Source organism: Fusarium solani (genome assembly GCF_023522795.1).
Source record: "Fusarium solani strain SB1 chromosome Unknown bctg00000013, whole genome shotgun sequence".
Taxonomy (NCBI): Eukaryota; Fungi; Ascomycota; class Sordariomycetes; order Hypocreales; family Nectriaceae; genus Fusarium; species Fusarium solani.
In genome coordinates this window covers 1,139,471-1,166,754 of record NW_027072145.1, presented here as the reverse complement: position 1 = coordinate 1,166,754, position 27,284 = coordinate 1,139,471, and the positions used below count along the sequence as shown (strand labels likewise).

The window sequence follows — 27,284 nt, the reverse complement described above, 5'->3', positions numbered from 1 at the left end:
TCTAGGACTTTGTGATGTGACCCTGAAGTGAGGGGGAAGCTCCCAATTATTCCAACACTTGACGGATAAACCTTCGCCGCATCCGTTGTCGCCTATGGCTACCTATTGCGATATGCACATCTACGGGAGAATGACGCTCGGTCAAGAGCACATCAAGGCGCTTTACTATCTCGTGGAGCAAAACGGAGGTATCTCATGTGTCGACCAGAACGCTTTTGGATACGTCTTGCCTCTGTAAGGCCCAGAACAACCCTATTAGTCTGCCCAGTTGAGTCAGTCCACTGACACTCAGTCACAGGTTCGATATTGTCTACAGCGCTCGGGCAGGGTGTGCGCCCAAGTTCTCTTGTCCACGTCAGCTGGAGCCACTGCTAGGTGGTGGTTTATGGGAGCCTGATGCTCAAGCCAGTGAAATGCTCGTGACTTGTGGCCAGCGTCTACGACAAAGTTCTGACGGCGCGATGCCCACGTATCTGGACCAAAGCCTGGCTGAGATTTTCCGAGTCATGTCCGAGGTCACTGTCGCCCTCGACCATTACTGCCGCGGTGGAGAAGGGGCTCCAGATTCCCTGGACGTGCTGCTCAATAACTGTGACTGGGCGGCTCATACGACCCTATCACTGCCTCCATACACGCCATTGCCTACGGCAGGTGAAGACAAGGACTTAAACGTAGATGCATCATGTACCCTTCGCGAAATATGTCGGCTTTGTGCCCTCCTCCATATCGACATGGTCCTTCATCCCACACCGCTCCATACGGGGATCAAGCTACGCCACGCACGGAGTATGTTGCGCTTATTGGAGACCCTGGAAAAACAAGAGACTACCAGAGGCAGTCAAGCCTCAGGTCTCTTGACTTGGGCCACGGCCATGGGCGCAATTGCTACCAGGTTCACGGAACTTGAGATTCGCTACAGCAGACGCGTTGAGAGGTGAGCGCAGGAAACGGCCTGGGACACTGTAAAACCTCGTTTAGAACAGTACCTGTGGTTTAGACCGGTACACGACGCCCTATCTTGCCACCTATGGCATGGTGTCACGAAAGAAATGCATCATTGTGATGGGGAACCGGCTCCGGAGGCTGGAGGGGAGCATGATTCTCTGTTGGAGGTTGATGAAACAACCCCTGGCTCATGAGACAATATCCGGCCATGGAAATGTTCAGAGGAAACATGTTTAGACCGGAAAAGGCAACACTAAAATAGAGGCTGGCCACGTGTGCTAGGCTCGGTTCTATAATAACCTCGGGCCGCGTAATCGTTTGCCGGTAGAGATGATATGATGATGATCGGCTAGACCACGAATGACATGAGACGGGCAAGCTTTTAGTGGCTAACTGGCTTTGGGGATGCATTGCTCGGGCAGGGGAGTGCACGGCGAGTCGAGTGCCACAACGAATCGACGGCTGGTGGCTTCGTATGTGCCTCAATGCGCAGCGTAGAGCGCCACGGCGTGAGTGCAAGGTCATCGCTAGCAATGTCGAAGCTATACATGGCTGGTTAGAGAGATATAGGGTCCAACAACTGACGAGGGAGTCGCGATGTGGATGCTGTCAATCGATGCCAAGACGGGATCTGAGAACCATGATCCGCAGGGAACGAGAAGGCACGAGACTGAAGGTGGCGGGAGCGTCGCCCGGTCCCCTTGCCATGGGAGTCCAGGGCGTTCTAGAACCTCGTCATCAAAATTGCCATGCCCGTCATTGGACGGAGGTGGCTTTGAGGCTGAGACCTGCCCTGCCCCGTCCCTTCTTTATAGCCCACCGTCTTTATCGTGGTGACGTACGCTCGCCTCCAGTGGCTTGGGCTATGGCCAGTTAGTGCTCTGGGGGTGGTTGAAAGAATTGGAATAATTAAGGCGTCTCGGCCGGCTCAATTAAGTTGCACTGCACATTCTGGCTTGGCATTCCTTCGTTCGTTCCCCTTCCTGTCACTTTCCATTATTTTCTATACTCTGTATTTCGCTGTCTCAGCCCTTCTGCGTTATGAAGTCCATCGCTAGAGTAGCCGTCACTTCGATGATGGCATTCCGTAAGTAGAAGCTCACTCTGAATTGCACCGTCAAACGCCATCTGACAGGCCTCCTTTGTTGTTTTACAGTTACCCAAAGAGCATCAGCGACACCGGCAACCTACTGCACCGGTGACTCCAACGACGTATGCTACGGCTGGGGCGTCCCAGAGTCAACCGCCGCTTCAGGCTCTGGCAACATCTTCTTTCGCCTCGAAGCTCCCGCCGACTACCAATGGGTCGCCCTCGGAACAGGGAGCGGCATGAGTGGTTCTACCATGTTTGTCCTGTACCAGGATGGCTCCGGAAACGTCACTCTAAGCACGAGGAAGGGACATGGGCATGACATGCCCGAGTACAGCCTGGTGCAAGGTGTCAAGTTGCTCGAGGGAACTGGAGTCTCCAACAAAACCATGATTGCCAATATCCAATGCGATGGGCTTACCAATATGGACTTTTCTGGATCCAACCATTGGATCGGGGCATGGAAGAAGGGTCAATCCTTGGACTCTGCCAACGTTCGCGCCTTCATTGAAGAGCACGACGGCACGGACGAGTTCTCGGTCGACTTTGCCAAAGCCAGCATCAGCGCCGACCAGAACCCCTTCACCAATTCATCGAGCAAGCAGGCCGGCTCTGGCTCTGGCAACAGTGCCGTCTCTGGCGGCGGTGGCGAAGAACACAGCGGGACAATCCATGGCATCATCATGTCGATAGTCTTCCTGATAGGGTTCCCCATCGGGTCCGTGCTGATGCCTTTGATCGGTAAATGGCTTGTTCATGCTGGTTGGCAGATCATCGTCTTTGCAGGCATGTGGGTTGGTTTCGGCATTGGCAAGATTGCCGCCGACAGAAACGGCCAGGTAAGAAAGCCCCGAGGTTTATCACCAAGCGTCGCATGCTAACATCTGTGCAGTGGTTCAACGAGCCTCATGTGCAGCTCGGTCTAGCCATCTGTCTCCTCATGATCCTGCAGCCTGTGCTGGGTTGGTTACACCACCGCAACTTTGTCAGGCACCAGAAGCGAACCCCTGTCAGCCACGGACATCTCTGGTACGGGCGAGCGTTGATGATCATTGGCATCATCAACGGAGGCGTCGGACTGCAACTGGCCGAAGCCTCTACCGGCCTGATAGTTGCATATGCCGTAGTTGGAGTTGTCGTGTTCTTGTCGTACGTGGCGGGGGCTGTTCGCAAGGAGATGATGCGGCACAAGGGTAAGAAGGGGATGGAGCAAATCGATTGCAACTCTAGCAGTGCTCTCGAGTTGATGCCATGAGAGATACCAAGCGCACTGAAAATTAAGACCGTCCCTACCGATGATTCTCTACCCACTCATAACAGAATATCCTTACTCTCCAAGTCCAATGCAACGATCCTTGATTTGTTCCCTTAACTAATATTGCGCTGGCCTTCCAAAGGGTATTGTTCCAGCATGGATGCTGGAACAGTGACTCTCCCACGAGGCGCAATCTTCGTGCCGTGCTCATCCCTCATCATTGCCCATGTGATCCCCCTTCCTCCCTCAGCGTTGATCTCGTACACCTCCTTGATGCGGTAGGCATAGTCGTAGCCTTCGTAATCCGCATGCTTCTCATTGTATTCTCTGTTCCCCAGGCCATCTTCGGGGAGCGGCGCGTCATCCAGGGTCCTGGTGACGGCCTCGTCGACGGGGCAGATGTGGGTGATGGCAGAGTGCGGGGCAGTGCGGTAGAGCCAGATTCTCTTGATGCCAGCCATGTTGTACTTTCGGAACTCGTAGGTCTTGGTGCCATCGATGATCTGCTGCATGTAGGGATCATTCATGGCCAGGATCATGTCGGTGCGAGAAGGCTTGGGGGGGAGATGATGGAGCGGGCGATTTGCTGCTTCTGCCTTTGCCGGTCATGGTGAGCGTTGGAGATGCTTGAAGGATTTCAGATGGTTGTAATTTGCGCGAGTGATTGAATGTTATGAGCTTGCTGTTGATGAGGAGACTGAAAGCCAGAGCAGTGATAAGGCAGTGTCAGGCAGAAAAGAAGGCTTAGATCGGATGGGCAATACCCGTTGGCTCCTCCCTTCATTGAACCACCCGAAACTTTCCGGGAGTAGTAGCCACAAGCAATCTTAAGGTCCTTGACCTGCACGTGATACCCCAGTATATGCCCTCCGCTCAACAGAAGCCCCAAGGAGAGGCCAAGCGCCGCACTTGAAGTGCAGGAGGACTGATTCTAAACCGACCTCTGCTTCTTCTCTCGATTACAAACTCATATATCCTGGTATGATTGCACTGATTTAGGATGCGCACCCTTCAAGAATGATGTATTCTTGAACGAGTTGAAAGGCAACAGTTCCTAAGAAGGACCGGATCGCATCAAGATGAGTTGGAAATTTCAATATTTTGAGCCATGACTTGCCTTTCGCCTCGGCCCCTTTCGGTCCAGGCTTCCCGCTTGATGGGTTACGTGTTCAAATTACAAGGCAAAACCGGATATGGCCTTGAAAAACAGAAGCCGAGGAAGAGGAGGCCCCTGAGAAACCCGCCGCCAGCATCTATAGCCAGGATTCAAACGCTAGCTCCGAAGCTGAACTACGAGCATGTAGTCAAGCATTTAGAGGATCAATTTTCCAAGTCTGAATATCAAATAAGGCGGATTTTATCATACTTGCACCATTGCTTGTCTGACATCTTCCCAGGCAACTCTCTCCATTCATGATCCCGTGAACATATGCCTCGCCGATCAAACGAAACCTCCCATCGGTGTGCTTTGCCAGGACGTACGGTACCTTTGCCCTTAATGACATGGACCTCGTATCTACATTCCTTTTCTGAAAGTATGGACCGAGGGCCAATCCCCAGCAGGCCGCCCGCCGTGGAGAACAACCTCCTTCCCTTTAGCATGCCGTTCATCCTCTTCTCAAATTGGCGAATCCCGGCTCTTTCCTCCCCGGTAAACTGTATTAGGGCCTCCCCGCACTGTCCATCAATAGCCGGCTGAGTCTCCCATCCGTCCTGGCAGCTCTTCACGCGGTCTGCTCATGTTCAAGGCCGCCTCCAGACGCGATGCAGAGGGCAAAAAAAGCTGGGGGGCCGTATAAGAACCCAAAGTCAGCCTTCTTTTTCCTCTCTGCGTCTGCTAGCCGCGAAAGTTCTGCCCGTTTGAGTGTGATTTCAGCTGTGCTCTTCAAGGGAATGTGTGTTTTCTCGAGGTTCGCTATCCCTTCGTTGACTTCTATGTTGATGTTTGCGCCATCTCCTCAGTGCCCAGGGGTACGGAAAGTTAGTTCAAGGAAGCAATTTCGGCAAAAACACCATACAAATTATTATGAAGTTATCAATAAATTCCCCGCCAATTCTAGAAGAGATACATATTATTAACGACTATAATGACAATAGCTTTATCGAAGAAGATCACAGTCGCCATATACACCCAAATAACCCGACCCAGATAGTTATTTTTCCGGCCGAAATAAACCACAGCACTAAATTCAAGCCTTTCCCCGTAGAAATACGCAGCTTTCGCATTAACACACTACCCCCAATACCGCTGCAGCTATTCCAGCTTTTTCTTCTTATTTCCCTTATTGAAATAGGGGTTTAATATACCAAGGTGTCGCATAACATTCGTGTGACCGGATGTAACTATCCGGTTTCACATCTGGCCTGTCGCATAATCCTAACGACATGAGCTTAAATAGCTATGCCCGAACACATGGCTGTTCGATTTCTTTTGTTCTTTAGATAATTCTCATCAATTGACTGGTGCCATCAATGATCCCTGTGGAGCCAGTTGTCTGACAGGGCTTCGACGCAGCTTCGAAGCTGGCTATGCGTGAGAGCGTAGCCCAGGGACTCCTGCCGCAGAAGCCAACGAACGAGTCGGCCCTCCTGACTCGTAGAAATACGTTGGTGAGGGTGGGTAGACTCTTTCTTGCTCTTCTGGCCAGAAAGTCTTTTTGAGAGGACTGGTTGAGGCACCCCGTACCTATCGGAGGCCTGGTATTGTGATAGAGAACCGTCGGTAATATCAAATATAGCATCAATAACGCCTCTTGGGCATAAACATAGCGACCCATTTTGGAGATGTTTTACGCGCGTAAACTACGTAGAGAGTCTTCTTAACTCTATGGGGGTCGAAGGATAAAAGAGCGAGGAATGCAAATTTTCAATGTCTTGAAACCCCGATAATACGTCCCCAAGTCGGAAGAAAAACGACCCGGGGGTAAGACACCACGTAAAAAATAATGCACCACAAGGTTTTTTTTTTTCGCGAATGGCTTCATTGTGCCAAAATGCGGTGCAAATAAAATGGTAGGGTTTGTATGAGGCAATGATTTTTTTGTGCCATACTTTAAGTGGTGCGATTTTTTGAGTGATTGGGGATGGTAAGATTAAAGATTAATATTTCGATACCGACATTATTCAAGATGGAAATATAGCGTCAGGACAGCAAGGCTCGCTACGGGCCAGACAACTTGGCTATGAAGATCGAGTATGGCTCGTAGGTATTGAGGGAAGAAAGACGGGCAGATCCTGACCTTGGTGTAAGGCTACAAGAACGACGTGGATTTCCTAACTCGCCTGCTGTCCTCGGCGCCCTACACTCGAGAGCCAAGCGCAGCATTGCCTTCTAGCTCCAGGCTTGGCAATGCTCCTCCATTTAATTTGGGTTTGCCTGTGGGGGTAAGAAGAGCTTTGTGTGTGAGTAACGTGATGCTCTTCAGCTTACGCAGGTGGTTTTTGGCAGCGGAGTAGCCGGGCAGTTCCTCTGGCATCAGCTCATCAGGCCACTCAATCTGACGAGGCATTAAAGTTCTGACGGCCGTTGATGATGCCTGTTAATAAAGTTCAGATCATGTTAGCATCTCATGATTCCCTGAGCAGTCCGCCTGTCCGGGTTTCCGAATCGCACGACGCGCGGCATTCTTTCACAAAGATTTGCCAAAGCCTCGCGGCTGCTACCAAGAATGGTTGTCGAATCTGTTGTTACTGTATTAGTAGCCGACGCTCAAAGCGCGCCATTCAGTACCCTTTGAGTATGATATAGACTAGCGGGACAAATATGTGTCCCTACTGCGAGATTCAGTTCAAACAGAGCGGCCCCATCTTATTAGACAAACATAGGACCTGCTACCAGCAATGCTGTCATCTTGTCTCTATCCACATCAAGTCCGGCCCGGGTACGATAACCTTATCAGCTCAATCAGAATACGTACACCGACCGCGAAGTTTGTCAGCTAGCGGAAGAAAAGCTTGTTGCCTTCGGCCCGCTGTTGCTAGGAGATGTGCCTCTTGATTTGAAGGTCAATACTGTGCCTGGATCTGGCGCGACACCAGGCGCTGAGCACTTTTGGGAGTCATCAACGTCGGGGCCAGTGAAAAGACCCGTCGCCTGGTGAGCTACACCTTAGAATGGGTATGAACACCCGTGAGTGAAGGAACAAGGTGATCCAAGAGCCAAAAAAAAAAAAAAAAAAGTATATATCCGTAGACCTCCCCGATATATTTCATCATGTATCTACACTCCTCAGCTATCCACGATCATTTTAGTTATATCTCCTTGAAATCAACACCAACGTACCGCCTACAGTTAGGATAACGTCCCAATATACCTTCGACCTAGGTTTATGCCTTCGGAAATTCAGGTCGTCGTACAGCTGTCGAACCCTGACGCACCTGAATCAGAAGTCTATGTCACAGTTAGTATGGGACAATCCCAGATCCTCCCCTCTTTTCTCTTCGCTTCTCCTCACTCCTTTCCCACAGGCCGGGCTGCGGATGTTGAAGCTGAGACGGAGTGAGCTAGACGATTCTGCAGCTCGATATTTTGCTGGAAAAATCTTTCATTCCGCAGCTCTAATTTTAAAATATAGTCCATTGCCCTTTTGAGGATCATGGTCTTGCTAGGATTGCGCTGGGGCATTGATCTGAGTAATGCCATCTCCAGGAATGCTTGGTCTTGCTCGTCCGCCTCGCTTGGTATTTCTTCTCTCCCCTGCCGAAGGAATTCTAAGGAGAGCGGAGAAAGATATTTGTGAAGCGCCACGAACCTGTCGTTTACATCTGTGTCGTCCCAGTCCTCGATGACGCTAGGCGCTGTCCCTTTGGGCAGGTAACTGGGTGTGTGGCGAGGAGAGGTTGAAGGGGACGGCGAGAATGACTTAGAAGGCGACGGTCGGGCATTGCCTGAAGGCTCTGGTATAGGCGAATGACGAGGTGAGAAAGCTTCGAGTGATGTGGATGCCGGCAGCCGCTTCTGCTCTTGTGATAGAGGAACGACAGGTTTAAAGTCCGGACGATCATGATTTATTCCCCCTCGGTCTGATTTTGCTGGTTCCATTAGACAGGCAGCTTGAGCGGTTGGAGATATATGTGGCTGCGGGAGCGGCGTGAGCGGGAGCCATTTTGGCTCCATAATTTTGTGAAACCAACAGATTAATATATGCTAGCTTGGTCGTTGGTATGATCTGTCTATTGCTCTGAGTAGAGTCATGCTCACATGCTGAAATTCGGACTTCAAAGAGTTCCTCACGTAATAATTGATCGCAGAAGCGAGAACTTGCCTGGCTAAATGGATTCCAAAGACTTCCAAAAGAGATTTTTTAACGCGGGTATAAGAGGTCATCAAATAGACTATCCATCAAGAGGTTGGGGCTAGTAATAACTACTGTATTTGATTTTTCGGTGGTCTCGCCCGTATGTCCATGAACTGAGCATAAGCTCACGCTTGCAAATAATTTGGCATGTACTCGCCCATGACGAAGATGAGCCCATTATGCCTACAAGGTGGCGTGTTTCCCACGTTGTGTTCCCGCCAAGAATCCTAACATTTATTAGCTCCTGTGAAGTCCTGGACTGTCCCCACCATTTTGAAGGTAAAGGTATCCGGAGCACCCCCCGTTCTGGAACCTCAGCCAGACGCGTGACTCGCGATGGCCACGGAAGGGTTCATAGCGAGTGTGGTGTCATCTGGGCTGTCATCGATTGAGAAGCCATTGTACTCAGCTCAGGGTATGGCTCAGCCACTTTTTGACGATTTTTATTTCACGGTTGATTGAGAGAGGGCGTTGCTGTTCGTAGAAATAATGAGGGTGTGATGGGGTGTTCTGATTTCTCCCCCTCCTTCTCCCCCATGTCGCGATTTTGATGCGCTCGAAAGTCAAAATAGACTTTGAACTCTAGCTTGAGCGTTCCAACTGGCCTCGTCTATGGATATCTGCATTTACAATGGGACTACTTGGGGTTTCTCAAAATCGACCATCCCCTGCCCTTCATACCTGAGTTTGAGACCCCCAAGTAGCCTGTTTCGTAGGTTAGTACCTCGCATTCCACATCCTACTAACATCAATGAAAACTCGAAAGGTGGGTTGATCCCTTGACTTCCATACTTCGTTGCCGGGCACATCTATACTGCGCTAATCGCTTAGACTGCAAGTACAGCTTTTATTGTGCTTCTTTGGATAACTATGTCAAATCTGTGATTACTGAAGCCGGCCATTATCCCACCACCTACGGATCACTAGAATCTCTTCTCATTGCAGACGTTGCTGCAGGCGTTAGTTATGGTATTGATGGACCGTAAATGGATGGTTTGAGCAATAGAAGGAATAAAAGGGATAGAGCATAACTGGGTTTGAGCAGATTGTTGTTACATTCTGTTTTAAAGACAAGATTCAATTCGTAACTTTCACAACTAGAACGCTACAGGTAATGTAACAAGAACTAAGGATAGTGGCTCTTCCGTCTATTGGAGCTGTTGTTGGCATCACAACATGCTCGGCGGATCTAAACTCGACCCTCCTCGATCATCTGGTGTCGTTCTTGACCCTTCATGTTCATTGTGCTGGAGTTGTATGATCAAGGAAGAGTCGATATAAGCGAGGATGGTATGAGGTAGTAGAGCTGTAATAAGTTGGGCGAGTCGCAGTAGCTATCGGATTAATTACGACAGCATGACAAGCAGAGGGGATGGTGGGTAGACATGGCACTGAATGCCAGGCACCGTAGGATCGCAAAGGGACCCTGAAGTGGGAGAGACAGGGCGATGGGTGGAAGGTTTGTAGATCTCAAGAGGCATAAGAGGACACGAGAGTGTAGTGCCAGTAGTTAAAGGGTCCAGAACAGGCTAAGACGGGGGCGAGGGGTAAGGCAAAAGAACTCTGACCGGATGCGAGGATCAGGGAAGTGATATGAACGAGGAGGTGTGGTAGAACACCACAAGCAGGCCCGGTCGCAGGGTGAGTGTGGCCATTACGTTGCCCGCCCTCCAGGATTTACTAACCCGGAATCTCAACTGATGTACATATTATACAGCGGGGAGAAGTCACGACCAGTTCTAGTACGGACAGGTAGCGCAATTATCGAACGACGTCGACAATAAGGCATACGTATTAGCGTTGTAATCGTGCATCCCCCAGATGTCGACTACCAGGCTGAAAGACGGCATCTGAATCAGATCATTTGCAGTTGCGAACCCGAACAATGTCGACGGAGGGAAGCGAAGGTTGTCGAGCCAAGCACAATGGTTTCCCAATCGATAAAAACCCAGACGACGCCACACTCGACAGATGGTGATGAAGGGTGAGCAGCCAAGAGTTAAAGCTGACGAGGGTGAGGAGCGAAGGGGTAGAGTCGGGGTTGTGCTGGCTTGATGATTAAGCTGGATTGGGCACATGTAAGCGGCCCAGGGGCCAGGATGATACCGTAATGACACCTGCGCCATCTCCTTCTCTAGCGCAGTGTCCATACTTGGATGCACACCTGACGGAACCAGTTCAAGTCCTCGCGGATATCCACGGCTGCCAAACTTGCGTACGTCCTGCGCCCCAGCGACACCCACGCCGCTAGCTGCACCGCCGGCTCTCCGGACGGCGGTCGTGGGCAGTCAAGTGGCAACACTAAATATCGTTGATAAGGTTTGTCTATAATGCCCTTGTGCTTGCAAAGATAATTGGATCATTTAGGGGTATAGCAGGCCCGCGCCGAGCGCAAAGATGAGAACATATCCTTCCAATGAAAAAGGCTTCATAATTGCCAGGATTGTTCAACTTATGTGTCAGCAAGAATCCTGGGGGAAACATTGATTAAGATACGTAAGTGCTACGGGGCCTGGGTTTAATATGTGATCGACAGCCGAGGGAACAGATAAGGGAAGAAAGACGTGGAAAATAGCATTTGTCTCGGCAACTATGCAGGAAACACCATTCCAATACATACTGTGTTATAAGAGTCATCAGGCCGCTGGGTGCACTCGTAATGGTATACATTGGTTGGTGGGTTGGACAGGGTTTGACCAGATCTTCGGGTGGGGTGCAAACCAGCCAGCCACTGAAGCCATACTTGGGTAACAGTTCCAAGTGCCCCGCTGGGTTCCTACCTCTCATTTTTTTTAATCTTTGGTAAGTTGGACTGCTCCAAGGTGAATGTCTAGCCTTCAACCTTTTTGATATCTTATCGCTTATCTACCTCTATATATAGCAGTATAAAAACATTTGTGATCCTCGCTTATTATCTCCACTTCTCTTGACCCTTATTCTCACGGGCCCCCTGGGAAGTCGTCTACAGTATGAGCGAGTCCCATCGCAACAAGCCCGACCTGGGCATCAGCGAGCTTTGCTTCATCCCAACTTCGCAAGACGAAAGCCCCTCCGTGACATCGCTCATCGAGACCCTCGGCTTGGAACCACACATTGAAGGTGGCTACTTTAAAGAAACCGACGTTTCCGTCGCTTCCGTTTCCTCGCCCTATCCTCCGAACCCCTATCCGAGGAGACTCTCTGCCTGACGGGTGGTCTCCGTTCCGACTTCGGACCGCTGTTCCGCAGGCTTTCGACTACCATTTACTACTATCTCACACCCAACCGCCCACAGTGTCACTTCCACCGTAACCGCAGCCGGATTATCCATTCGCTTCATCTGGGCCGCGGCCGGTACGTGCTCATCAGCCCCGATGGACATGTTGAGACATATATCGTTGGACACAACATTGAGAAAGGCGAACGGCTCCAATGGGTTATTGAAGGAGGTGTCTGGCAGGCCAGTTACCTGCTTGATGCCGAGGATGGCGAGAGCGAGGGACTGCTGATCTCCGAAACTGTCGTGCCAGGGTTCGAATACGCTGACCAGGAGTTTCTGTCTGAGGCGGGTTTGAGAAGCTTGTTGCCAGCAGACCAAGCAAGAGAGCTGGAGTGGTTAGTCCGAAAGTGCGACAAGGCGCATATGACGAACCAGGTAGCAAACCGGGAGTGCAGCACAGGGTCTAGGAAAATTCGGGTTAACGACAGGGGAGAGTATCCTCCCTGTGCCATAGTGCCGTCAAGGAAAGCTGAGCTGTAAATATTTAACCCGAAGGCAATAGCAAGAGAGGATTACCAGGATAAGTGCATGGTTAAATACCCATCTGCTGTTTGCCGTATGTCTTGTTATCGTTGATACAACCATTGCAGTCCAGACAAGCCGATATCTCGGCACCAACGCCAACAAGCTAGCCGACCTTGATGCTGGTGAGTTAGCTTCCAATATGAACGAAATGACTAGCGATTTCTTGAAAAAAAAATAAAAAAAATAAAAAATAAAATAAAATCAGTATGAATGGTCAAGGACACCGGGGCAAGGCATTAAAATACCATGACCTGGAATATCCGGCCCATCTCTTGTTTCCTCAACCTCTTGTCGCCGTGTAAAGGTCTGAGCCACAAACTCCACAGCCAATGATCGTATATCAATATTGTAGTCGACCAAAGGCCTGCGTTTAAACTGAAAACCAGCATAGGTGCTATGTTCTCGGGTAATGGCAGAGGCAAGACTTGCTGTAATCCGTCTAGGACTGTCTCTCACTTCGGTCGAGGGAATGCCCCAGGCCCTTCAAAGCTTTCCGGATATATGGTTTTTCAAACTGCGAGCACTGGCTGCAAGAGACTTATATAGCAAGGTCAGATACACTGGTGATTAAATGGAGAATAAATCACTTTGTATCAGATGGTTGGCATGACCAACCTTGATAGAGGTCTGTAGGTGTGAGTTTTACCTCACTGGGCATGGCCTCTCCGGATGCATTGTACGGCTACTCTTTTTACAAGGGGAAGCTGAGGGGATTTTGTGCCGTAAACGGAACGTCTCTCAACGATTTGATGAACGCTGGGGCAGTTACCAAAAGTGGGAATCCAATAGGAGAAGAAAGTAATGAAACTCTGTGCTTCAACAGCGCAAGACGGACAGGCAGGAATTTGAGTTATAAGAAACTATGATGTATGTATCTACAAATCAAAACAACCAATGGCCCGGCCTAGGTTTCCTAGTAAAGAAAAGGATTTAGAGAATCATAGAGAATGAGGTTCAGACCCGGTTACCATCTACGCTGGCTTGCAACTAAAAACAAGTGCCTCTGCCACCTAGTCGTCCTCCCTCAAACAAGTTGAACTCGTTCATATATAGCGTGTTAGCATGAAGAAGGCGTGGAATGCGAATTGTTACGGACTTCTGCCTGGATGTGGCTCAATCTTTTCCTCATGACTTCGAATTCATCCTTTCAAAGCCTCCTCTATAATCCGAGCCGCCGCCATCACAAGACTCTCATGTAATCGCGGAGCAACCACCTGAATCCCAACCGGCATCCCCTCTGATGTCGCAGCTGAGTACTGGCGATATATCTGTGCCTCAGTCTCATTCTTCGGCTCATACACTTCCTTAGCCAGATCCTGAGCGCCGTTCCCCTCACCCACAAGAGCTGCAGCCGGTATAGCAACAGCCGTATACTGCAGTAAGTTCCAAATCGCCGAGTAGCCCCAATACCTGCTCGTGCCCAGCGGGGGCGCAGTGCTCGGAGTCACGGGCGAGACAATGACATCAACGTCAGCCCTCCTCCAGTGCGCGGCGTATAGCCGTCTGAAAGCGTCACGTGTTGCCCTTCGTGTTTGCAGTGTTGAGCCAGCTTGAGAGGCACTGATCTCGCACTCATTTATAATCCGCTCCGTGAAGTGTTCCAGTGGTTCAGATCCTGCGTGGCAGGTTTTGCGGATGTCGGCGCTAGCGTCCTCGAAGTAGTTCGAGGCAACGATCCTCCAGGCTTTGGCGTGGTCCCATGGCGTGAAAGTCTTCACTTGCACGGAGGCTTTGCTCTTCAGGCGGGATCTCACCTTGTCCAGGACTCGTCGTATGGGCGGCAGGGGAGAGACAACACCGTCGTCTAATAGAATGCCGACGCGTAAAGATGCGGATGGGTCAAGCTGCCGGCCGATGGCTGGGCTCAAGATATCACTGGGAACAAGAAAGATATCCTCAATCCACGGGGATGACGAAGAGTATGCCTTGCAGAAGAGTTCGAGATCGCGTAGAGACCTGGCGAATGGGCCCAGAGTGCCTACAACAGAATCACATCCAGATATAGGAATCATGACTCCTTCGCCACTGATCCGACCAGGGCTGGGTAGAAGGCCGTAAATCTGTCAAAGTGTCAGAACCCTCATTGCCGGACAATGATTCACCTCAAGCATGGAGAACTTACGCCGTTCAAAGCTGCCGGGACTCGAATCGAGCCTCCGATATCTCCCCCAACACCAAGAGGTGATCCCTTCATGGCCATCAGAGCTGCCTCTCCGCCTGTGCTGCCACCAGCTGTGAGCTTCCGATTCATGGGATTAACCGTCGCACCGTAGATGTTATTAGACGTCTCAAGATGCATCAGAGACCGGGACTGATTCGTACGAGCAAAAACAACAGCACCTAATCTCTTGAGACTTTGGACGACATTGGCGTCTTCCGCGCTGAGATTTTTCACCCATGCTACAAAGCCAGCGTTCGTGCAGAGGCCAGAGACGGCGATTTGCTCCTTGACGGAAATGGGGAGGCCATGAAGGGGGCCCATAGTCTGGCCTGTTCGGGAGAGATATTCGTCGCAAGCTTTTGCATCATCGACTGCTTGAGAAACTAGTTCAGTCAAGCAGTTTGTCTGTGTAACGCTTGATGAGAAATCTGCCAAGCTGCTTGCGCTGCAGCGTGATAGTACCAAGGAGGGCTGGTCCAAGATGACTTACACATTGCTGTGCAATCGTAGCCCGCTTCCTGAACGCAGTAAGAAGTGCCCGAGCGGTAACTTGTTGCTTGGCCAGCATCTGCAGTAGATCCGTGGCATCGTGGTTCTCAGTCAAGTCAAGTTCCAGGTCTGTGAGAAGCCCACATGATCGAGGGACGGGAAGGACGTTCAGTGGCAGAGACGCTAGGTCCTCGGACTTAAGAAGAGCGCTTGGCTCTAGGGAGGAGCTCCTCGCGACTAAGGCAGGTTGAATACGTTCTTTTAGAGTTGGCATGTTGTTAGATAAAACCAGGGATTGAGGGAGTTCGAGGTCTGCAGACTTGGTCGGGGGAGGCTGCCCATCTGGAGAGGACATCGAGGGCGGCAAGCTTTATAGCCCCACGAATCGGCAGTCGGCCTACTTGAGGGGGCCTATAGTCCGGCCTATTCCCGTGACTCGGTCTTCCGCAACTCCGTTGTGCTCGGAAGACCAAGCACGGGGGGTACGTTGACTCAGGAAATGGCCGGTTGATTAGGGAAACTAAGAAAGATACTTCTATTTCTATAGAGATTCTTAATAAAAATAAGTACCTAAGGTAATTAAGAAAACTTACAAAGTCTAAAATTATCTAAGTAACTTAAGATAAAAAAGATATAATTACTTATTAAAAGATATTAGATAATAAAGTCTTGAGTTATTTAAGAAGATATACTTTATGTAGTAAAAAGTGACTTCTTTCTCTATATAAAAATATATAGAAAAAGAAGTATCTTTTTCCTCAATCAACCGGCCATTTCCTTAGTCAACGTACCCCCCGTGCTTGGTCTTCCAAGTGCAACCGAAACCAAGCACGGGGGACCGGGCCGGTCTCTAGGCCCCCTCAAGTAGCAGTAGGCTGGATAATCTGGTTATCGGAAAGCGGGGAAAGCTTCTCGTCCATCCCTCGGTAACCTCCAGCTCCATGCGCTTTCTCTAATCAGATATCGACATTATGTCAGCCCTCCCACCAAAACGGGAGCCAATTGGTTCATGGATACCCGTGATTCTACCCGTTGGTCAAGGCCCACCAGCCAACTTTCGGGTCAGGTTTCGCGCCCCTCAGTTGGTCACAAAATTCGCGGACAGCCACAAAATTCGCAGACACCTCAAAATACCACACGTAAACTCAAACACCCCCAAAACCCACCAAAATACGGCCATTTCAGTTCAATCCAAGTACTCAAACGTGTGGGGTCATTATGGCTCGAGTCTCGGCTAATCTACGGATCCAAAATGCCGTCAACGCAGCCAAGAATAACGAGAGGCGCTTCACGCGTGCCACCCGCAACACCACCAACAACGGCACACGGCAACCCGGTTCCTATCGTGATACGGCTGAGAAGCTCGGGGTCACTAAAGCAGCGGTTGAAAAAGCGATGAGACCAAAGCCTGCTGCCAAGGGAGGGCGCCCACCGCTTATTACGCCCGAGGAAGAGGCCGCCCTAGTGGCATATGTCGTTTGGCTTGAGAGATCCGGCTTTCCAGCTGAAAGGGCTCAAGTTGAGGAGGCTGCGAGGAAATTCCGACTTAGCAGAGGGTTCCCTGACAGTCCCTTTAACAAGAATTGGTATGCCCAATTCCGTAGCCGTCATCAGGAACTTACAACGTCACATATCAAGGCCGTGGATAAGGCACGGAAGTCATATGAGAACAATGACATCCAGAACACCGAGACTTTCTTCGATAACCTCAAATCCACCGTGGAAGAGCTAAATATCGGTCCCTCGGAGATGTGGAATGAGAACGAATGCGGCATCCGTATTAGCTGCCTCCGCGAGCGAATTCAAGTCCTGATCGTGAGAACAACTCGTGCCCATCGGCCAGAGGTTTCCGACCCTAACAACCGCGAAACAACGGCACTTCTGGGATCAGAGAATGCCGTTGGTGACGCTATTCCACCATGGCTCATTTTTAAGGCATTTCCTACAGAATCATGGTCAGAAATCGACTGTGTGCCCGGTATGCGCTTTGCCAAGTCAGAAACCGGTTTCAGCAATCGAGCTATCGCATTCGAATGACTTCACCACTTCAACGTTGAGTCTTGGAAAGCTTTAGCTAAGGCATAGAAGACCGGGTTATCTCTAGAGGAGTGGTTTGGCTGTGATGAGTGGTTGCGAGAGCCTGGAAGGCCTCATAACGTATGTAAGCGGCCACCCAAGTCTCGGCCGGCCAAGGAGAGAATTTATCGACTTCTGATCATCGACGGCTTCACTGGCCATACGGCCTTCGAGTTCGTTAACTATTACATCATGTTCGATATCGTGTTTTGCACCTTGCCTCCACATTCTACTCATATCCTTTAACCTCTCGATGTAGGCGTTTTTCAATTTTTGAAAAATGCACACCAAAAAGCTCTTCGTCAGTCGATAAGAGAGGGTAACTTGGCCTTTACACGACTTGCCTTTGCTACTGCCTTTCATGAATTTTATTTCGAGGGCTTCTTAGCTGCTCATATCATGAGAGGCTTCGAGAAAAGCGGTATCTATCCTATCACCTCCAAACCTGCGATCATATATATCCATAAGAAGCAGCTCAAATCACGCACGCCGGCCGAGCCCGCCTATGCCGACCTCTTGCCCAAGGAAACACGATTCCAATAAGCTGAAGATTCTCTCGCCGCCGTGCTTGAGAAATATGGCGACATTATGAGCTCGCCGAGCCGTGAGAAGCTTTAGTCGGCGAGAAAAGTGCTCTTAGAGTCGATTTTGATGGATAAGCTGTTGGAAGAACTGAGAGTTCCCCCTAAGCTTCAGGATCAAGATTAAAGTTTGAAGTCCTACGATTAAGGTTCAAAGTCCTAGATGGGATCATTCAAAGATGTAAGGCCCCAAAGGGCCTCTCATTGAGATCATAAAAACTTAACCAAGAATAATTACAATCACGACAACAAGAACTACCTGTCGTCAAGTGCACTCAGCATCCCTGCATGACACAACAACATAAGCAGCGTAATGCCTTCATTAGCAACTTCGAATCACGTATTAAAAAAGTCATAAGTAAAAGAAAGCCCGGAAAATTCATCAAACCTAGTGGTATATTCGTTATAAGCGTTAACCTTGAAGATATTAAGGAATATCACGAGGCCGAGCTCGCCGCCGCCGAGGAGAAGGAACAACGCCGTCAACTTCGCTCAGTCAAAGCTCTTGTTAAGCAGGAAAGAGACTGCTTTTTCAAGCTTTGGAAAGCTGATAAACTTGCTCGCTTTGGTACAATAAGGAAGGCTTGGAAATTCGAGGATTGGCTGAAGGATACAGGAAGAGAAACTGACTACCTTTCTATTGATACTAGTAGCTCCAAGTTCAATGAGCTCCTCAACCAAAAGCCCGATGGCTTCATGATCGATATTCCCGAATCGCAAGAGCTCCGACAAGCTAGGCAACGAGCCTCGAAGGCGCCGAGACCGATCCTCGCGATGAACTTCCCCAAGAGCGATGACACCGTCACTTCCACCGGCCTAGGCCCCTTCAATGACGAGGACGATGAAGATGAGGATACCCTCGTAGAAAGAAGGGATCCTGACGATCAGGATGACACTCAATTCGACTCGCTGCCCCCATTTATGAAGTCATCACCGCCGGCAGAAGTCATTGAAGTCATTGACCCGGATACACCTTGCCCGAGGCAACTACCACCGCAGCTGCCGCCGCCCTCACAGCCTAGGCAGCGTTGGAAGACCTTGACCGAGACCGTGAGAGCCATGAGGGCCAACTTGAACAACGATGCCGGTCAAAGTCTCAGCCAAATTGGCAGCTAAGGTGACCGAGGAAGCAGCCCGGGCTGGGCGAAGAGACGGGCTCAGAAGACCGCAAGGGCGCGATTTACGCTCTTTCAATCGATTGATTAAAAAAGGTGGTTTTTCCCACCCAAAATGAGGCATTTTGCTGTCCGCGAATTTTGTGACCAACTGGGGGGCGCGAAACCTGACCCGAAAGTTGGCTGGTGGGGCCTTGACCAACGGGTACTATCCTTATCTGTACCAGGGCCTTTACTAGGTCCCATGGGCTGCCCTGTATCCATACGCTGAAGACTCTACAAGAGCAGGGGGGAGTCCTTGTGATGGAACATTTTCATTCACATTGGCATCTCCGGAGTACTGGTGTGCCATAGTTACTCTTGGAACCTCGTCAGCGTATCGAGTCCATGACTGAAGCGTTTCCGAGGCCTAAGCAAGTCCATAGCACTAGGCGGAAGCCCAGCGCGTTTGAACCGGTTGAAAAAAGAGGGAAAGCGCCGTCGAAATGCAACAAGTGAGGCGAAATAGGTCCTACTAGGACATCACGAACGTGTCCCCTACGGCTCGAGGAATTGCTGTTGTCTGACGGCACATCGAAGCCGATATCGACGTCGCGGTCAACGGGGAGAACTGTCACGGTTCAGGCATTGTTGGAAGAACCGAGGGTTCCCCTCACATCATGATCAAAGTTAATAATACATAGAAGATTCGAGAACTCAAGGACAACTCAAGTATATAAGACCTTGATGATTCTTGAACAGAAGAATAACAATCAACAAGTACATTTTTATATACACATATGAACACCCAGCATGACTGCGCCTCATAACAACAGGCATCCGAACCGAATGATGGGTAGGAAACTGATTTGATAGAACTAGAAGCCCTTCCTTCTACGGTTCTCAGAACTGGTCCACTAGGTGAGTAAATATTCAGCAATACGCAAGTCATAGCTGGCCCAAGCTCACCACTCCGGAGTCTTCCGGCTTCTCCGCTTATGGAGTTCAAATCTCCACGCCCTCTTGAATTAGTCGATCAACGCCTACGATACGACTCTCCTCAAGCTATATATAAAAGATATATCGTTGCAAGAAGTTCATAGTATGCGGCGCAGCTAGCTAGTAGTATCAAGGCCAATTAGTAGTACCGGCGGGTGATAGGTCTACCGTTGAGATATGACAAGACGAGCTATGATTGGTGTCTAGATTACAAGCAAATGGGGAAGTGCTGCGTGTTATCCACAGAATCGAGAGACTGGACAAAAGAAGAGATATTGACTCAGCGCTGCCGTCAGATAAGATTAACAATCAGATATATCAATCAGACCAATCAATCCCATTCAGATATGGAACCTAGTCAGATCAAACAAATCAGATTTGAGTCTGAATATCTGATATATCTGATATCCCCTAGATGCCCTGAGGATGCTTTGATTGTGTTTGGTTCAACTGCCAGCCCGTACCCTAGAGTATTGAACGCGATTCCCAATACTTGCTTAGCCGTCAATACATCCCTTTTTCATCTCACTTTCTTGGCATACAAGTGTTAAGAAAGTGGCACTATCTACACCTAAATCCTTAACAAGTGCACAACAAACGCCTCAATCCGCGCTTTGCGCAGCCGCAAGCCGCGGCGATGGCTTCGTCTACGACGAACCCGCCCGCTGCTCCGGCCAGAGCCCACAGTAGCTACGCGATCCGGACCCTCATCCGTGAGAAACTCGGCGCCGTCTCATATAAGATTCGACAAGTATTCCAAGTCAGGTCCGGATGGGCCGTCCAGACCGCCGACCCTGAAACACGCGACTTCCTCGTACAAAAGCAGGCCGAGTGGGCAGCTGAACTGGGTGCTACGATAGTAGAAACTAACAAGGAATGGTTCACCTATGTGGTGTCAGACATTCCTAGAAGACTGACTGACTTCCATGGTAATGAGGTGGATAGCGACAGTATTGTCAGCGACGAGATAGAAATTCAGACGGGGCTCAAGCCTGTTAACGTGTGTCCGCGACAAATCTCGGACAACTCTTTGACCAAGACCCTACTTGGGTCCTTGCTGAAGCCTACAAGGAAATACTGGTCCCTCTTTGACAGCCGCGCGGCTAGACTTATCGATAAGACCGACCGCCTCAGACTGTGTGAAACGCAGTGCTGCCCTCAAATCAAACAAATCAAATCCGGGGTCATATTTGGGATATTTGATAGCCCTCGACGCTGGATTTGTTGTTTGAAATATTTAATCAAATATTTCAAATATTTCAAATCTTAGCATCCGCGCTCTCCATACCGCTATTTCCAATCTCCCACTAGAGCTCATCTCTCCCACCTGCTGTCGGGCCCAGCTTCACCGCACCATGCCTGACCCAGTTCTTGAGGCATTGCAGCTTCTCCAATGTTTCCGCAGTCATTGAAAGCCTCTGCGACGTCAACGTCAACTTGGCGAGGCTGAACGACCTCTCGCAATCAGTCGCCATCGCCGGTATCGCAAGTATATCGAGAGCCAACTGGCTGACCATTGGGAACTGCTTGGGGACGCCGCAGCCTCCACAATCGCCTTTCGCTGCTCATCGACCGGCCGCTTGCAGCGGTACCAGCGGTCAAGGTAGTCAGAGAGTCCAATTTTGGCGTCCCTCACCCACACAAGTTCAATATATATCCGTAGCAGCGCATACGTCTGGCCCGGGTGTCCGCCGGTCCCATCTCTACGCTGAGGCTTCCGTAGAAGTTTTGGAGACATTATCGTTCGAGGATACGTTGTCCGAGATCACTGTCCCAGCTCGACCCTCTATCTCGAATTCCCGTACAACTCGTGAAAGCGTTATGGTGAGGTTTTCACCGCTATGGCACCCGAGTTGGCGTCGGAGTGCCAGTAGGCGCGACTGGTGCTTGCCTTGGCGGTCAAGAAAGTGAGCAGTAACCGCCATGATAGCGTGCCGATTGGGCGAGGTCCACAGGTCAAACCCGAGATGGAGTTTGGTGAGGGCATCTAAGAGCTCCTGCTTGACCCTATCCTTCTTGGACTTGTACATGTCATCCAGCAGACGGCTCATCGATTGCCGGCTCCACGGTACCTAGCCAGACAGATAAGGGTCGAGCTGCCAGGCCAGCTACTCGAAAACTGGATCGGTAAAGAAAGAAAAGGGAACATCGGTGTTAATCAGAGGCCCCAGGCTCAGTTCCCAGATCATCTTAACCTTAGCCCGCGGCACGGCGCTATACTGCAAGCGCGGTCGCTTGGGACGGTCAGAATCATTGGTTAATAGGTCTATATCGGCGCTTTGACTGCTCTCGAAGGTCCTATGGGACCCGCATATGGTCAATGTTGCTCAAGCTCGCGATATCTCATTCTCATACTTGCAGAGGTGGTCAGCTGCTAAACTGGTAGCCCTTCGCATCGCACAAACGACAGGCCCAGTAAGGGTTCAACGTCTCAAAAGACGAGTTGTGCAACGGAGGGTGTGATCAGAAGAGATTTCATTGCGCTGCTTCATTCTATCTAAGGGAGCGACGAAGGTCGGCCTCTTATATCTATGTTCAGTCTTCCAATATCATAGGCAGCAGCCTGCTGCCTGATGCTAGTTGTGGTCGTTCACGAACATCGTGAACATGTTCACGATGTTCGTGATTCTTGCCTTATTTCTATCCTCATTCCAACACAACGGGCTATCGTTAGCGTCAACTTCAACAAGAAAAAATCCATGGCGCTTGATCCAGCTCCTCCGTCCCTTCGAGCCCTTTCAAGACAAAGACTCTTGCAAAACATATCGTTTATTCCTCCATATAGCTTGCGGGAGATCTACAACAGTAAGATAATCTAGCAATGCCATCTGCATCGTCAATTCAAACTCGCCAAGTTCCTCGGCGGTCAGAGAAGAGCAAAGGCAGAGGGTAGAGAAGGAAGTATAATGCCGTGGGTTCCGTTAGGTTAGGCGTCCATCAGAGCTAGCTAGCACGCGTCGAGAGAAGTAAACAAACTGCCAAAGATGCGGTCTGATGATATGGGGGCGAACAGCAAGGAAATTAAGAAGCTACTTTTGTTAGAAGTGGGGCAAGGATCACGACTATCGTGAATAGCTTCACGGTCAGCGTGAACGCCAGATCGCAGGCAACAGCCTGCTGCCTGGAAGATCGGCAGGTTGAACACAAGTATAAGAGACCGACCTTCGTCGTTCCTTAGATAGAAGAAGCAGCTTTAATTCAATCTCTTCTGGCTACACCCAATGTTGCACACTCTCAACCTCCGAGAACTTTATCTCTAGCGCATTTAGAGTGATGTCTGAAGGTAGCTCACTAATAGCGACTGTGGGCAATGGCTCTGATTGGCCAGGCCACTAACCGGATGCTATCACTCACCAGGTTCCGGGTAAGCTCACTCAGCAGCCCAGCCGGTTGGACCTCAACCTCATACCACGTATCAAATATATCAAATGGCATTTCAAATTCGGGATTTTGTATTTGTTTGATTTGAAATAAGATTTTGGCATATTTGATTGATTTATTTGGCAGTTTGTTTGATTGCATTTGATTTATGGGCAGCGCTGGGTGTGTCTGGTACTCACTCGGCAGCCTTGGAATCGAGAACCTTCTTTTCGGTGAACTGTCGCGGTAGGCGGTTTTCACTCTCGGAATACGGGCAGCCAGCCTCCTCCCGAGCCATGTCATTGACCCATCTCTCGTTGCCCGGCAGGCCGCCCTTGCCCCTTTCTACGACGCCGTTGTCGGCCCATTTGGCAGCCAGGTAGAACCAGCCGAGGGCATTGCCGACGGTGCCGACCTCGTCCGATACGCCGGTCCTGGCGGCATGGCTCATCTTTTTATGCAGGTCGTCATTGGTGCAGAGATCCATGAGGTGGCCAGCAACAGCCTTCCAATCGCCCGGGTCCACAAGGAAACCGTTCGTCTTATCCTTGACCTGGAGAGGGATACCGCCAGCCTTGGTGGCGATAACAGGTCGGCCAGCATGTAGGGCCTCTGAGACCTTAACCTCGAAGCCCTCGCGAATCGAGAGCTGGAGGACAACATGGGCTTTGGCGATAAGGGTGTTGAGTAGCTGATCATTTGGGCTTAGGCGCATGATGCTAATATCCCTGATGAGGTGAGGGTAGTATGTCTCAAGCTGGCCTATTGTCTGGTCGTAGACCATATTGGCGTCGGGATCATCGATCGATGCATTACCGCAGACGATGAGCTGAGGGACATCTGTAATACCGGCGGTCTCACATTGGCGACGGAACTCAGCATAGGAATCGATGACGGTTGGAATACCTTTTGAGGGATCGAAGCGGGCCACCTGGGTGATGTACTTGCGGGCTGGCCAGTCCAACTCGGTCCTTCAGAGCGGTCAATCAGAGATCTTCTCCATCATGGCATTTGACCAGTGTCTGAATACTCACATGCGCTGGGAGTGGCAAGCATCGTTGTACATGTGGCCATAAAAACCAGAATCCCAATCGTTCAGTTCCTTATTGAGGCCATCAAGCCAATCGGTAGTAGCAGGGAAATAGACGACCTTCTCCCTCGGAACAGTATGAGGGACAAAGCTATGAACTGGGTGACTAATAAACATGTCTGCCAGCTGGATATGGCTCCACAGAAAGTCCCAGATATCGGCCTGGGATGAGCCAGCCTTGGCAACCAGATCACTTCGGATCTGGATGTGGGAACGGTAGAGGACTGGACGGTCAGGGGTGATCTTCTTAATGAGGGGGATCAAGCCCGGCATCTGTGGGTCATCGATCTGTCCATATCGTCAGCGTGAACAGCAGCAACGAAGAGTGCCGAGGAGTTGGCTGGGTCAAAAGCAAGAAGGAAACAACAGCAGCCCGATCCATGATCAAATCTAAAGGCTGGAATCGGAATGTAAAATACTGACAATAACGATGTGAGCGCCGCCCTCCTCTACTGGGCGAAGTGGGCCGCCATCAGCGAGCCAATATCGGTGAGCATTCTCGGCAATCCAACCAATGATGGCATCCTTTTCCTCGGCAGTGATACGCTGGTCAGGAGGGCTGACACCCTGGAGGACATTGTGGATATTCTTGGTGATTCTGAAGACTCTAGGAAGCGGCTTGGGAACTACATCGGGTATAAGCAATCTAGGGACGAAGCCTGTGGCGATATGTTGGCTGCGGAACAGATCTACTTACCGTACCAGGCCAGATGAATACCCGTCAGGCGAGCGAAGCGGACCAGTGCGTGGCGCATAAGAGCGACACCGCCGCCTTGCGGAGTAGAGCTGAAGAAGGCAATGCGTATATCATTATGGTGCAGCTTCTCGGCATAGGTCAACATGGCCTTCCAGGTGGCAGCGCCACAGGTATCCTTATAGTTCTGCAGAGTAACCAGATTGGCACGGAATCCAGCATCAGTCTGAACAACGCCGCGGAATCCAACTTGCAGATGAGGAGCAAGGGACGGACCGAAATGCCTAGGTCAAAATGTCAACTCGAGCTGTCTTTTCCCATCAGAGCCTGAATACTCACATGACGCACTTGCGAGCCATAGAATCGGCCTGCTCATCAACGCGCTTAACATCCCAGAAACTCTTCTCTTTTTCCTCGCCGTCAGGACGCAATACAATTGGGATAATGTCCAGATCCAGCCACAAACGAGAACAAAGACTGGGGCTCATATACCTGAGCGTGGTCGGAAGACCGGCTCCAACGAACTTGGCAAAGTTTTCGTGCTCGTACTTCTCAACCTCTTCAAGGACGTAGTCGGCAATAAGATCCTGGTCCACCCTTAGAACGTCGTCAAGCACAATATGCTTGACCGAGAAGTCAAGTAAGTAGATACTGTCGTTGATAGCTAAGGAGACAATTGCAGTTTGATCATCCGAGAACACGCCGGATATGCCGAGGTAGAGTGTCTTGTATGAGGCATAAGGTCAGCATGGGGAAGAGGGCTGAGTTGAACAAATACTGAAACCCCTACCGTGAGAGCTGGACCAAATTGACCTTCCGCTTCCGCAATTGTACTCATCTGCCTTTTACGATGTACTGAAGTGGGCCTAGAGAACTTGCGGCTCTTCTTGAAAGCCATGATGGAGAGTATGAAGGGGCGAAGGCTCTTCGGCCGTGATGGTTCGTGCCGAGGTGTCAAGAGCCCCGGCTGAGGCTGAGGGTCAGCGGTGGGAGGAGCATGAGCCGAGGAAGACGAAGCATTGGAGGGATCTGCCGAAGGAGCAGGCTGAGATGAAGCAATGTTAGGGGCGGAAGGCGCAAGTGAAGCCGGATTAGGAGGAGAACTAGAATTGGAATGAGTATCCGGGCGGTGATGTAGATCGGTTGGGTGGCCGTGCGGCTCTTCCCGTTGTAGCTCCTGACATGGCTCGGACATTATTGAGTCAACCCTTAACGATACCTGATACGAAGAGGCTCAGCTTTCTCATAATATTTACAGGTGTAGGGGCTTGCCAGATAATTATGGGGAGAGTAGTAAGGTATATTCGAGCCGGCTAATAAGAGCCTAGAGGTATAAGGCTGGCTGACATGGACTACTATGATAAGAGTATGAGGTAAATACTTTCCATGCATCATTAGATTCTCTCCCTTTAAACTCCCCATTTTGATCTTGTATTGTAGCTTAAGCCCATGACTGCAGCCAGTCGTTAAGGCCTATACCATGCTCTGTAGCAAGCTAATCAAACCTTGACCGTTGGTGGCTTATTGCTGTGAATGAATCTGCCGTCATTTACATCCAACAGATCCGCCCGTCGATCAGAGGGTTTTTTATTAAGCAGTCGGGCAAATACATCTTTGCATGCCTAAAATCACGCTGTTGAGATGTACTCGGGTTGTGACCTGGACTCTTTGGCCGCCATGTAGTCGACCACGATCGGCTATGATTCAGCATTCACAAGAGGGCTGCCTTGATCGGCGGGCAAGTCATTGTGCTGTCATGGTGCTGTCATGGTGATGCATGGAGGAATCCAGATCCACGGAAGAAACAATATGCGGTGGTTCAAGCCTTACGTTGATTGCTCCACAAATTCCCATAGGATGAAAGGTAATGTGGCGGCCACATCAATGGCACACCAAGCGGACTCTGGCCGGTATTCCTGAGCCAGTCACGTTGCGTGGATCGCCTCTGAAGGCACGATGATTAGGCATCAGAGCTCCCTCTGGAGCTACTGGCCCGCTCCCACGGGAAATCACCGGACGAGACGAACTAGAGGACCCCACCAGTAGTACCCAGTACCTCTCAGACGATGGGGGTAAAGTTGAACGAGGTCGGTTCGACTCCGTTCGACCGACCAATAAGGTTGTCCGCCATATGCAAGTCGAACGAAGTCGGTTCGACTCTGTTCGATTCACAAAACCATGATCGACCAAGCAAATCAGAATAGTATATATAGCTTCACTTATTCCCACTTCCCTGTCTAGATAGCTCTCCAGCTTTCAATACAACTTGATTACTCAAGAATACTTCTTGATATTATCAGACGTGATTCGCCACCCTACGCTCAGTACACCACGCCCCGTTGCAACTGCCAACATAAACCAATCAGGTT

General features: G+C 50.3%; 9 protein-coding genes across 9 annotated transcripts; 6 read left to right on the top strand and 3 right to left on the bottom strand.

Moving 5' to 3' along the window:
* Positions 1–112: 112 nt before the first annotated feature.
* Positions 113–997, top strand: MRS44_017249 (uncharacterized protein; the record flags this gene model as incomplete). Its single annotated transcript, XM_065617711.1, has 3 exons — positions 113–234; positions 299–934; positions 979–997. The coding sequence occupies 3 exons, from the start codon at positions 113–115 to the stop codon at positions 995–997; spliced, it is 777 nt and encodes a 258-aa protein (XP_065473783.1).
* Positions 998–1,986: 989 nt separating this feature from the next.
* Positions 1,987–3,290, top strand: MRS44_017248 (uncharacterized protein; the record flags this gene model as incomplete). Its single annotated transcript, XM_046284307.2, has 3 exons — positions 1,987–2,032; positions 2,102–2,874; positions 2,928–3,290. 3 exons carry the CDS (start codon positions 1,987–1,989, stop codon positions 3,288–3,290), a joined length of 1,182 nt encoding a protein of 393 aa, XP_046127152.1.
* A 113-nt stretch (positions 3,291–3,403) lies between these two features.
* MRS44_017247 (uncharacterized protein) lies at positions 3,404–3,829 on the bottom strand (the record flags this gene model as incomplete). Its single annotated transcript, XM_065617710.1, has 1 exon — positions 3,404–3,829. One exon carries the CDS (start codon positions 3,827–3,829, stop codon positions 3,404–3,406), a length of 426 nt encoding a protein of 141 aa, XP_065473782.1.
* Positions 3,830–11,556: 7,727 nt separating this feature from the next.
* MRS44_017246 (uncharacterized protein) lies at positions 11,557–12,326 on the top strand (the record flags this gene model as incomplete). Its single annotated transcript, XM_065617709.1, has 2 exons — positions 11,557–11,709; positions 11,760–12,326. 2 exons carry the CDS (start codon positions 11,557–11,559, stop codon positions 12,324–12,326), a joined length of 720 nt encoding a protein of 239 aa, XP_065473781.1.
* Positions 12,327–13,510: 1,184 nt separating this feature from the next.
* On the bottom strand, positions 13,511–15,376 carry MRS44_017245 (uncharacterized protein; the record flags this gene model as incomplete). Its single annotated transcript, XM_065617708.1, has 3 exons — positions 13,511–14,431; positions 14,494–14,915; positions 14,995–15,376. The coding sequence occupies 3 exons, from the start codon at positions 15,374–15,376 to the stop codon at positions 13,511–13,513; spliced, it is 1,725 nt and encodes a 574-aa protein (XP_065473780.1).
* Positions 15,377–16,239: 863 nt separating this feature from the next.
* MRS44_017244 (uncharacterized protein) lies at positions 16,240–17,058 on the top strand (the record flags this gene model as incomplete). The annotated part of the gene is made up of 1 exon (XM_065617707.1): positions 16,240–17,058. The coding sequence occupies one exon, from the start codon at positions 16,240–16,242 to the stop codon at positions 17,056–17,058; it is 819 nt and encodes a 272-aa protein (XP_065473779.1).
* Positions 17,059–17,966: 908 nt separating this feature from the next.
* On the top strand, positions 17,967–18,794 carry MRS44_017243 (uncharacterized protein; the record flags this gene model as incomplete). Its single annotated transcript, XM_046279672.1, has 1 exon — positions 17,967–18,794. One exon carries the CDS (start codon positions 17,967–17,969, stop codon positions 18,792–18,794), a length of 828 nt encoding a protein of 275 aa, XP_046127148.1.
* Positions 18,795–20,408: 1,614 nt separating this feature from the next.
* MRS44_017242 (uncharacterized protein) lies at positions 20,409–21,762 on the top strand (the record flags this gene model as incomplete). Its single annotated transcript, XM_065617706.1, has 3 exons — positions 20,409–20,908; positions 21,157–21,595; positions 21,646–21,762. 3 exons carry the CDS (start codon positions 20,409–20,411, stop codon positions 21,760–21,762), a joined length of 1,056 nt encoding a protein of 351 aa, XP_065473778.1.
* Positions 21,763–23,327: 1,565 nt separating this feature from the next.
* MRS44_017241 (uncharacterized protein) lies at positions 23,328–26,110 on the bottom strand (the record flags this gene model as incomplete). The annotated part of the gene is made up of 6 exons (XM_065617705.1): positions 23,328–24,102; positions 24,166–24,509; positions 24,645–24,847; positions 24,919–25,199; positions 25,255–25,640; positions 25,706–26,110. The coding sequence occupies 6 exons, from the start codon at positions 26,108–26,110 to the stop codon at positions 23,328–23,330; spliced, it is 2,394 nt and encodes a 797-aa protein (XP_065473777.1).
* Positions 26,111–27,284: the final 1,174 nt, after the last annotated feature.